Here is a 12,378-nt window from a genome sequence, read left to right as displayed (position 1 = left end):
TGGAACACCTAGAACTGATAGTATATACAGTTGACTCTTGGGTCCGTTTCAGCCAGCCACGTGGGAACAGGCTCCCGAGACAGCTGGGAGGGTCTGTGGGGCTGCGTTGTTCAGCTGGAGAGGGCACTTAGCTAACCGTTGAGCTTTCACGCCTGAACCTCTTCATCATTACACATATAGTGACTCCTGTGAAATGTTAAAGATGTTTTCTTTGTTAAAAAAAAAAAGTGTATCAAGTGTGTGGGAGAATAAAGCTGTATGCTCCTTATTTCACCAGTTTTAATAGAATTTTTTTTTAAAATTGGTTTTTATACATTGCTACAGTGACCTCTTGTGGGGAAAACATTTATCTCACACATTTTTATTAACTGAATCATTGTACAAATAGGTTTCAAACTGAAATTCAGACGGTGAATAAACAATTCCCATGTGAGCCCTTCAAATTTTTGGAGCCAACTTTAAGACTAGAGTACTGCGAAGCACTGGCTATGCTGAGGGAAGCTGGGATCGAAATGGGAGATGAAGAAGATCTGAGGTTTGTCTTTGTGATTTTTAAAACTTGAGTGATTATGTTTCAGGTATGAAAGATTGAATATGTTAATGAATGGTGATTTTTTTTACCCAGTTGATAGACTTCGGTTTATTAACTTTGCATATAGTATGCTGCTGTTTTGTTTAATGTGTGATCTGAAATAAAATGTTGGGTTTAATGCAGTTCGCCTAAGCTTCAATAGTTTTATTTATAAACACCATTTTTTGTTTTCCCCCCCTCATATTTGTAATACTTTAAAGAACATAGGGACTTTTGTCTGTGATTTTATCATCTCATGTGTAACCTCTATTTCTAAATCAGTGTGTTAGACAGGATAGATAGCAGTCTAAATCCATCCCCACATAGAATTAGGGCATACAATGGTTAAGATCGCCAAAAGTTCTGTAAATCACTGTTCTTTATTTGATATCCAGTATTATCTAAATTCAGATCATACAACTTATAATTTTGAAACAAATTACTATGTAGTTTAATAAAGATTGGAAATTACTATCTACTTACATGTTATTGAAAGGTTCTTAAATTAAGATATTTAAGTTATCACAGTAATTCACATGAATGTAGGAGGGAACGGATGATTATTGTCATTTCCTAGGTTTTATTTTTTTAAACATATTTTACTCAAAACGCTTTATTTTTGTGTAACAAAAATATATAGATACATGTATATGGTTTTAAACATCCCCTGCATTGCTAGATGACATTTTAAGGCAAATTGTAAATTCTTTGGACAATATTTTCTTAAGTATTTTGGAAATTGTTCTTAAATAGGATAGTAGCTAAAGTAGCAACCTCTTAGGTATAGAAATTTAATTGGTTTATATAAACACTTGTATTTAAAGACTTGGAAATACTGATTTTTGTTTTTATAAACCTTTGATAAAAATTAAAAAAGAGAGACCATTTTGAAGCAGAACCATTTAATGGCAAGAATAGCCTATGTTGGTATGGTGAACTTTTATTGTATGTAATTTAGGAAATTATTTCATCCGTATCATTTCTGAATCATTGAATTGCTAAATTGTGTTTTTGGTTTTATTTATATATTGTTGAGCAGCATCTACTAAATGCTAAGTCGCTGTACCAGGTGCATTCATAAGTGGTTCCCAGTAGTGTTTACCTTTTAAAAAAGCAGCAGGATAGATAACTGTATTTTGGCCAAATTTTTTATCCTTTGAGAACTTCAAATAGAAAAGGTGCCTTATTAACTTATAACTCTTTTAAGTTACTATTTGATCTTCAAACACCTGATTTCATGTTTCTTTTTCAGTACACCAAATGAAAAACTGTTGGGTCGTTTGGTAAAGGAAAAGGTAGGATTCTTCTACATGCTGCATTTCTTTTTCTAAATCTGAAACATATCCTGGTACTAAAGAACAGTTGCAGAGGGCACTAATCTTCCTAGAATGGTATGATTCCAGAATAAATAAAAACCAAGGGGGGCAGTTTTTTTAATTTTTGGAAAAATAAAAAATCTCCAGACAGGCTTTGCCCAGATGGCTTGATTAGCTCAATATTTGATTTTTGTATGGTTATATCACTAAAAGTGGTATGTATGTCAGATTGTCAGATTAGTTGGAAAAGACCTCATGATGTTTTGAAATTATTTAGAAATGGTCTTCCCTGAGTGCCCCTGCTGATTCATGGGACTGGAAGGTAATGAGTTTCCTTTCCACCTCTTAGGTAAAAGCTACTTTCCTATCTCATTTTCTAAAACTCCAGATAAGATAAAAGCTAAACTTAGTGTTGTCTTTAAAGAAATTAAGAGAATTCTGTTATGAAATGAAAACAGACCCTGAGCTCCTCCTGCTGGTTGCACTCAAAAGTGTTAAACTGACTGGGGAACTATTTCTGAAACTGCACTGAGTTTATACCTTTAAAATGCTGTTTCAGCAGAGCCAATTCCAGTTTGTCAGCTCTGTTGACATTCCCTCTGCACTCTAGTTTTAGCAAAAATGTTTAACGTCAAAACAGTTGAAATGTGATTGGTTTCTTTTTAATTAAATCCATAGTAAATACTCTTTCTAACAAAAATTTGTAATTGCATGTTAATGTTATTTCTTTCGAGTGTAGTTTTCATTTGAAGAAAACTACCAAATTTCTTTTAGATATTTAAATGGAGTTTTAAATTATTGGGAAAAGAATCAAGATTTTTTTGAAGATCAATATTGTAGAAGATGTCAGTTTTTTCCAAAATAATTTATAGATTTAATAATTTATAGATTTTGTAAAACCCAAAGAGGTTTGGGATAATTTAACAAAAACAATTATAAAATGGATCTGAAAGCCTAAATGAGCTAAAATAGCAAAAGGAAAAAAAAATGAAAATCAAATAAGTTTACCGCAGTCTTATTTTTGATGAGGGAGAAATTGGAAAGAAAGCACATGTTCATAAAATGAATGAATATTTGAACTATGATTGCATAGTCAGCAGGTTCCAAAAATTAAGTATTGGAAGAATTTATAACATCATGGCAAAATACTACAGGATACAGATGTTACTTGAAAGAAGAATACTTACTGTATATTCAGTGTAATTACAGTAATTTTGAAGAACAAAACATAAAAAATAAGACAGTTAATTAAAAAGAAGGCTAACATTTTGGTACTTTTATTAAATTTCTTAAAACTCTATTTTAATGATATTTATTCTTTTTATAGTATGATACAGATTTTTATATTCTTGATAAATATCCATTGGCTGTAAGACCTTTCTATACCATGCCTGACCCAAGGAATCCTGTAAGTAATTTGATTTTAAATAACCTGTTTTGGGGAAGAAGGAAAACTTTATTGTCACTGTGTCAAATTGTACAATGGGAATAATGGTTTCATTAGTAATTTCCAGTTTTGATGGACACATTGTTATATTTATTACTAACTGGTTTCTGCCAATTCAGGTCAAAATGATACTGTGAAATTTGAATATTCTAGCAAATTAGTCCCAATATTAAAAATCATTATCAGTTGCCATTTTTTAAAGATTTATAAGGAAGAAATACCATATAAATATAATAAATAGTACTACTAGCTTTGCAGACTTCAGCAAATCATCTTCTCATTGACCTGGAACTAATAATTCACATTCTGTCTTGAGTTAATGGAAATAATGTCTTGTGGGCTGTTACCGGTTTCCGTTGCATGGTTCCCAGACTCCAGTGTGCATGACAATCACTTGGAGAACTCCTTAGAACAGATCCCTGGGCCCCATCACCACACATTCTGATTAGTTGGTATGGGGTGGGGCTTCATAATTTGCATTTCTCACGAGTTACCCAGTATACTGAGGCTACTGGTCCAGGAATCACACTGTGAGAACCATTTAATTTAGGGAAAGTAAGTTAAAACCTAATAGGGAATAGGTTAAGCTATGATAAGTTGATGTGCAATTAACTTTCCTTAAAATAAAAAAGGAATTTTAAAAATTAAAAAGACTAACACCTGTTGATAATCTGAAGTTCCAAAAGTGACCCCCAAATCATATCACACTTAAAAACATTTCATATGATAAAGGAAATAACAGTCCATACTACATCTTAAAAGTTGGATATGGTGCTCTGCTTTGTTATTGAAAGGGATGGGAGAAAATCTGATAGAGGCAAATAAAAAGTTATTATTCAACCCTCACTAGTTTAATTCTGCTTTAGAGAAACAAATTAAGTTCACTGGAGCAGGTTGCAACATTAATTATAGGAAAAAATGGACTTGGTCTTCATGCAACAGAGATTTTTTTTCCCCACAAAAGTGTAGTGGAAATAGTATGATAGCCACTTGAAGAGTGGTATTTTCTTGTTTGTTTTTCTTGCAGAAACAGTCTAACTCTTATGATATGTTTATGAGAGGAGAAGAAATACTGTCAGGAGCTCAAAGAATACATGATCCTCAGCTGCTAACAGAGAGAGCCTTACATCATGGAATTGGTAAACAACTTAAATATGTTTAGGAGGGTAATGAATATTCTGAAAACAGTACATTTTAAATAGTTTAAAGACGTCTCAGAAACACAGTCATTTGTTTTAATATTCATTGAACAATAATTGCTTTCCTACTTTTTTTAAGCTAAATAAGGTAATAAATTGTTTGTTTTTTTGTAGATCTGGAGAAAATTAAGGCATACATTGATTCCTTCCGCTTTGGAGCCCCTCCTCATGCTGGTGGAGGCATTGGTAATATTCCTTTAATATTATGACAATAATATTTCCAACCCAGATTTCGTTTGGCAAAGTGTTCATTCAATTTTAAGTAAATTTCCTCAGCATTAGACTCCAAAAAGTAAATTGTGTTCATTGTTATTGCTTACAAATAAGTCCGTAAGTGCTAAGTGTAATACAAATTTGAATTATAAGAATTTTTTTTTTTTTTTTTTTTTAAAGATTTTTATTTTTTTTTCCTTTTTCTCCCCAAAGCCCCCCGGTACATAGTTGTATATTCTTCGTTGTGGGTTCTTCTGGTTGTGGTATGTGGGACGCTGCCTCAGCGTGGTTTGATGAGCAGTGCCATGTCCATGCCCAGGATTCGAACCAACGAAACACTGGGCCGCCTGCAGCGGAGCGCGCGAACTTAACCACTCGGCCACGGGGCCAGCCCCGAATTATAAGAATTTTTTAAAGTGAGATTTGATTTCCAAGGAAGAAAATGAAGAGCTAACTTGTGTGTTCTGAAATATTTTAGTAAAGTTCTAGCTATTCTTTTTCTCCTAAGAGTTTAGAAGCAAAATGTCTCATATATTAAGTATCCTGTTTTCTCTTGCATCCACAAGTTCATTCAGATTAGCCCAAATTAATGCTTTCCCTTGAGTCAGCACAGACTGCTGCTCAATGTTTTTGTTGAAATGTAACATTTCATTGACTTTTAGGGTGATTTCTCAAGTATATGTAAGATACTGCTTTGTGATTTAAAATGAGTAAATGTTTAACTGACTCAGCTTTTGGATGTCCATATCAAAGACTCTTAAAAAAAATTCTGAGGGGCTGGCTCCGTGGCCGAGGGAGTTCACGCACTCCGCTGCGGCGGCCCAGGGTTCGGATCCTGGGCGCGGACATGGCACCGCTCGTCAGGCCACGTTGAGGCGGCGTCCCACATCCCACAACTAGAAGGACCTGCAACTAAGATATACAGCTATGTGGCTGGGTGAGGGGAGGGTGGTTGGGGAGATAAAGCAGGAAAAAAAAAAAAAGATTGGCAACAGTTGTTAGCCCATGTGCCAATCTTAAAAAAAAAAAAAAAAGAATTCTGAATGTAAAGGTTTGTTGAAGCTTTTGTTTGGAGCTTTTTTTGTGAATAGGTAGTATACTTAGAAAATTTTCAAAATGAAAGGGTAGGGGCTGGCCCCATGGCCAAGTGGTTAAGTTCACACGCTCTGCTGCAGGCGGCCCAGTGTTTCGTTGGTTTGAATCCTGGGCATGGACATGGCACTGCTCATCAGACCATGCTGAGGCAGCGTCCCACATGTCACAACTAGAAGGACCCACAACGAAGAATATACAACTATGTACTGGGGGGCTTTGGGGAGAAAAAAGGAAAAAAATTTAAAAATCTTTAAAAAAAAAAAAAATGAAAGGGTATAGAGGAGTGTACATTCACTTCCTTACAGGAAAGTATTGTTTCTAGTTTTCTGTTTACCTTTGCAGGTAATCTTTGCATATGCAAAAATACATGCATTTTAAAATACATTTTTACACAATTGTAGCATACTATATCAACCGTGTAATACCTCACATTTTTCACTTATATTTTGTAACTCATTCTTTATCAATACTTAAAGAACTTTTTCATTCTTTTTTTATCACTACATAAAATCCATTGAAAGGGTACACTGTAATCTTGTTAACCAGCTTCCTGTAAATAGACATGTAGGTTGTTACCAGCTTTTTGTTATTACAAACAATGCTACATTGACTATATAGTTTGTTTTAATGGGAAATTTACAGCTATTTTCTCTTATTCAGTAATGTGTATTTTGTATAATATTTTACAAATTTTTGTGACTGATAATGTAAATTTTAATCTTGTGAAGAAGGACACTTGAATGGTTATCAAAATACCACCTGTTTTTTGACAATTAACGTTTGAGAGGAAGATGGGATGTGGTATGGTTTTTTTTTTTTGATTAGTGTTAGATTACTATAATACAAGGTTCAAATTTACATCTGCAGATGCTTTTTAGTAAGGAATAGCAATAAAAATGTTAATTCTCTCATTTATATTTTTGTTTTAGAAGTTAAATATATTCCTCTTAGTCCTCTACAACATTAGTGAAATAAATTGCACACAAAAAATTTCCTTTGCTAGTTCTGCTCTGTTTGTTAGTCTTAATTCTTGTCAGTACTATAATATTTAAGTCCCATGTCAAAATCAGTCTCTTCTTCACTCAAAACATTTAGTACATGTACTCTAGAGTCTTTTATACTAGGAACTACCTTGTTGCATGTCTATTGAATTACAGTAAATTTCTGGTACTTCCATTGATAAATTTCCATGAACAAGTTTATGGCTCTCATCTTATACTGATAGCCTGGGCCGCATAATTAAAATCTGGTCTCATTTGAAAACATATAGGCTTATAAAATGTTTTGTTTGTTTATATCATAAATTTCAGATGTTCATATAGATTTTTGTAGATCATATTTCACAGAATCCATACAACTTAAAGATATCTCATTTAGTCCCTCCCACATCAGCATCGTCTCTATTCTGAATTAGACCCAAATCATTCAATTTTAAATAAACTCAAAATAAGAGAAGTCATTTTCCTTCCTAACAAGGAAGAGTATTTTTCTGATCAGTGATATTATGTTGGTAGTTTTCCATAAGTAAGACTCTGAGAGGTTTTCAGAAAAAGAATTAATTTTTTTTTTTCGTTTTCCCCAGGGTTGGAACGAGTGACTATGCTGTTTTTGGGATTGCACAATGTCCGACAGACCTCAATGTTCCCCCGTGATCCCAAACGACTCACTCCTTAAAGAAAGCCGTACTTTTTATTCTTTCCAGTAACCTGCTATTGATCAGGCTGTACCTTAGGTACTTAAAATATGCAATAGAATAAATGTCTTATCTGAAGTGCCACAATTACTTTTGGATTAATTTAGTATAGGTTACTTTAAAAAAGATTTTTATAACTTTGGACATGCTTCATAGAAAATGGTTGAACATTTTAATGAAAAATTCATATGGTTACATTAAAAATTCATTTTGCATTACTACAATAAATGTTAACAACTTTAAACAGTTAAGATTGTGTAAATTTTTTTCTTTTCTATATTACAGTGGCTACAATATTAATGTCTTAAATTTTGAATATTTGAGCTTATTTTTTTAAATTCTTACATTGAGATAAGAACAATGTAGGGAAGTATCTGAGATTTTAATGAATGTATAATTGGCATATCATGGAAAATTAGGCAGAAAGTATCAATTCTTAAAAGTTGTGCTGCCCAGAAATCATGTAAAGCAGGTGAGAATACTGGTTAGAAAGTATTCAATATAATATTGTATTAAATTGTTAAATTATAAAGCTGGATTTCAATAAAATTTTAAAACTAATTATAGTTGTCTTTGTGTTACTTCATGGCAGTCTGATTTTTTAACTAATTCTTGGCAGTTAGAATTTAGGAAAAGAAAAAATATACAACTGGTTTATGTAAATGCATAAAAACGAAACATTATTCATAACATGTATTCATATCAAGTGTAAGGATATGAGCTCTTAAAGCTGAAAGGTTGGGTTACTTAACAGTTTATTTCACATAGATTAAAAAATATTTCAGAATTTTGTTTCATTTTTAACTGGTACTGGTATTTAGTGAATGTCGCTAAAATATACTCCCATTTTCTCTACCAAAAACAAATTTCTATGTAAGAATTACAATTTGAAACACCTTCTCTCTAGATTATTAAATATGTTGATGCTAATGTTAATTTTACAGTGAGCCACACGTAATGAGCACGAACAAAATAATGTAATGCAGATATTTTCCTACAGGAAAAGAAAAAGTAATACAGAAAAATAGAAGGGGCAGAAAGGTAGGAGATTACCCCTGGACCATAGACATCTGCCCATTATTTTTGAAGGTTAATTTATTTCACCATCTAGATTATAAACTCTTTGAAAGTAGAGACTCAAGTTTTATATCTTTCTTCATATCCTACCAGAGTATCTTGAGTATAGTAGGCACCTCAAAAGTGTCTAATAAATTTAAACCACACCAAAAATAAAATGGACTGCTATCCATCTTTTTCTGTAGTGTGTAATCTCCAGGCCCTAAAGTAGTATGATAATAATGGCCCCAGAGCTGGTCTTCTCAAGTTCATAGAATTATAGCTTCTTTCAAAATAAATGGTTTGTAAAGTCTTAGAATGATATAATCTTTTTTGTTTAATTCTTTTTATTATGAAGTATTTCAAACATGCCAACCAGATGACAGCAGGATAAAAAGGACACCCCTATACTCACCACTCAGCTTTATCAAATCTTAACATTGTCATATTTGCTTCAAATAGGGGAAAAGAAATTGTGGATACAGTTAAGGCCTCCTGTATACCCACCCTGATCCTATTCCTCCCTACCCTAGTGGTAACTACTATATGAATTCAGTGTTTTTTAATTCTTTTCCATGTTTTTATATTTTAACTAAATATTTATGTTTCTGTAAACATTAGTATTGTTTTACAGATTTATTTGATATGTATATTCTGGGGGATTTTGATTGGCATTACCTTGAATTTAAATAATTTAGAAAGGCTTGGAATTTCTATCTCTTTAGTATTCTAATGAGTGATCATGGTATGTCCCTTCATTTTTTGGTATTTTTTTTCTTTAGTCATGGTAAAATATATTGATATTTTTTAATATCTCAAAATTTTTTTAATTTTTAGTTTATGCTAGCATACTTTACAGTTTGCTTTTCAATTGGGAATGGGATCCTTTTTTTCTGTTATTTTTAAATTGTTAGTAAGGCATAAGAACACTATCAATTATCAGTTTTTATGTGTTGCTTTTTTTATGTAGCAACATTCCTGAACTCTTCTTCATTCTAATAGTTTATATTGAGTGTCTTGTATTTTCCAAGTAGACAGATGTGAGGACAGATAGCATAGTAGTAAAAAGTGGATCCTGTGGCTACACTGGCCTGGATTCAAATCCTGAATTTGCTGTTTACTAACTGTATAACCTTGGGTAACTTGCTTATCCTCAACCCTCCTCATTTGCATAATCCTATCTCATGGGACTATTGTGGGGATTAAAAACTGTAAAACACTCAGAACAGCACCTGGTACATAGAAGAGTGTCTGGCAAATAAGGAGAGTTTTCTCTCTTCCTCATTATACATACTTATTGCATTTAGCTTAGCCTCCAGTAAAATGTTGAATAAAAGCAGTGATGGGGGCATGCTTTTCTTGTTGTTGATTAATTTTAAATACTTCTAAAGTCTCAAGATTGTGTAATATTTTCTCTAGGTTTTTAATAGATGCCCTTTATCAAGTTAATGAATATTCTATATGTTGAGTTTCTGTAATGAATGACTATTTAATTTGTCCAATACTTTTTCTATATTTGCTGCAATTATTTTTTTCTTTTAGTTTTGAATATGGTAGATTATGTTATTAGAAATTCCTGCTATTTTTCTGGAAGTAATACTTTTTGATCAGTAGGTAATATTTTGTGTACATACTACTGAATTCAACTTGCTAATATATACAACAAAATTAACTCATCTTAAGCCTGTAGTTCGATGAATTTTGGTAATTTTATAGTCAGGTATCCGCCACCATAATCAAACTACAGAATATTTCCATTGCCCCCGAAAGTTCCATTTTTATAGTCAGTCCCCCCACCTCTGGCAACTAAAGATCTACTTTTGTCACTATTGTTTTGCCTTTTCTAGAGTTTCATATAAATGGAACAATAGCATCTGATTTCTTTCTTTCAGCACAGTGTTTTTGAAATTGATCCATGTTGTTGCATGTGTTAACAGTGTATTTTTTTTTTTATTGATGAGTAGTACTCCATAGAATGGATATGCTATAATTTGCTTATCCATTCACCAGTCGATGGTCATAGAAGTAGCATCCGCTTTTTAATCTACAATGAATAATGCTGCTGTGAAGATTTCTTTGCAAGCCTTTGTGTAGACATGCTCCCTGCTACTAGCTCATCACCTGCCATGTGCCAGGGCTGAGCATGTGCTTCACCCAAATATCCTCACAGCATCCTACAAGGTCAGTCTTATTGGCCCCATTTCATTTCTACTAGATAGATACTTAGGAGTGAAATTTCTGGGTTATATGAGAAGAGTATGTTTAACTTTGTAAGATTCTGCCATACTGTTTTCCAAGGTAGCTGTACCATTTTGCATTTCCACCAGCAGTGAATGACAGTTTAAGCTGCTCCACATCATCACCAACACTTAGAAATGTCAGTCTTTTTAATTTTAGCTATTCTAGTGGTTGTGTAGTAGTACCTCATTGTGGCTTTAATTTGCATTTCCCTAGTAAGTAATGATGTTGAGCATCTTTTCATGTGCTTTTTGACCATTTGAATATCTTCTTTGGTGAAGTGTCTTTATATCTTTTATTAGGTTGATTGTCTTCTACTTGAGTTATGAGAGCTCTTTATATATTCTGAATAGGAGCACTTTGTCAGATGTATGTTTGGCAACTAGTTTCTCCCTGCGTGTGGCTTGCATTTTCTTTTTTTTCCTTAACTGCCTTTCAAAGAGCAAAAATTTTTAACTTTATAGTTGTGCTTGTTGTAATCTGTTTAAGAAATCTCTGCCTAACCCAGTGTCACAAATATTTTCTCTTATGTTTTCTTCTATAATTTTAATCATTTGAGCTCTTATATTTAGGTCTATGATCCATATTGAGTTAATTTTTGTCTGTCGTATTTGTAAGGGTCAAGGTTTTTTCTTTTTGTTCCCCATATAGATACTAAGTTGATTGAGCACCATTTGTTGAAAAGGCTATCCTTTCCCTGTTGAATTACCTAGGGACCTTTGTGGAAAAGAGTTGACCATTATGTATGGGTCTATTTTTAAGCTGTTCTATTTGAATCATTGACCTATATATCTGTTCTGTCGCCAATACCAAAATGTCTTGATTTTTGCAGTTTAAAGTAAATCTTGAAATCAGGGAGTTTAAATCCTCCAACCTTGTTCCTCTTTTTCAGGATTATTTTAACTATTGTAAGTCCTATGCCTTTCCATTTAAATTTTTTTTTTTTTTTAAAGATTGGCACCTGAGCTAACAACTGTTGCCAATCTTTTTTTTTTTTTATTCTTCTCCCCAGAGCCCCCAATACATAGTTATGTATTCTAGTTGTGAGTGCCTCTGGTTGTGCTGTGTGGGACGCCGCCTCAGCGTGACCTGATGAGCGATGCCACGTCCACGCCCAGGATCTGAACCGGTGAAACCCTGGGCCACTGAAGCAGAGAGCACGGACTTAACCACTAGGCCACGGGGCTGGCCCCCTCTATTTACATTTTTATATCATCTCATCTGTTTCCTCAATAAAGTCTGCTAGGATTTTGATTGAGACTGCATTGACTCTATAGATCAATTTGGGGAGAATTGCCATCTTAACAGTATTGAGTCTTCCAATCCATGAATATGAAATACTCCTTTTTTTTTTAGGTCTTCTTTCATTTCTCTTTGCAATATTTTGTACTTTTCAGTGTTCTGTGTACTAGTTCATCACATCTCTTTGTAAATCTAACTGTGTGCTTTTGGAAAGAACGTGTATTCTGTCCTTGTTGAGTATAGTAATAGAAATAGTGTTGATGGTGTTGTTCAGAACGTTGTCTTTGCTGGGTTTTTTTGTCTAGTTC

The 12,378-nt window shown here is 33.2% G+C and overlaps 1 protein-coding gene across 1 annotated transcript in view; it reads left to right on the top strand.

The window, feature by feature from the left end:
- Positions 1–8,095, top strand: part of LOC124233812 (aspartate--tRNA ligase, cytoplasmic) — a 58,792-nt gene extending 50,697 nt beyond the window's left edge. The window contains exons 11-16 of the mRNA XM_046651032.1: positions 389–535; positions 1,824–1,866; positions 3,215–3,295; positions 4,362–4,473; positions 4,648–4,719; positions 7,424–8,095. Of these exons, the coding sequence (XP_046506988.1) occupies positions 389–535; positions 1,824–1,866; positions 3,215–3,295; positions 4,362–4,473; positions 4,648–4,719; positions 7,424–7,515 (547 nt within the window). The 3' untranslated portion in view covers positions 7,516–8,095. The remainder of the gene's footprint in view (positions 1–388; positions 536–1,823; positions 1,867–3,214; positions 3,296–4,361; positions 4,474–4,647; positions 4,720–7,423) is intronic.
- The last annotated feature ends 4,283 nt before the right edge of the window (positions 8,096–12,378 follow it).

This window comes from Equus quagga, unplaced genomic scaffold (assembly GCF_021613505.1).
Source record: "Equus quagga isolate Etosha38 unplaced genomic scaffold, UCLA_HA_Equagga_1.0 251_RagTag, whole genome shotgun sequence".
NCBI classification, from domain to species: Eukaryota; Metazoa; Chordata; class Mammalia; order Perissodactyla; family Equidae; genus Equus; species Equus quagga.
Note: the sequence above shows the minus strand (reverse complement) of the source record. Positions and strands in the feature narration are given on the sequence as shown.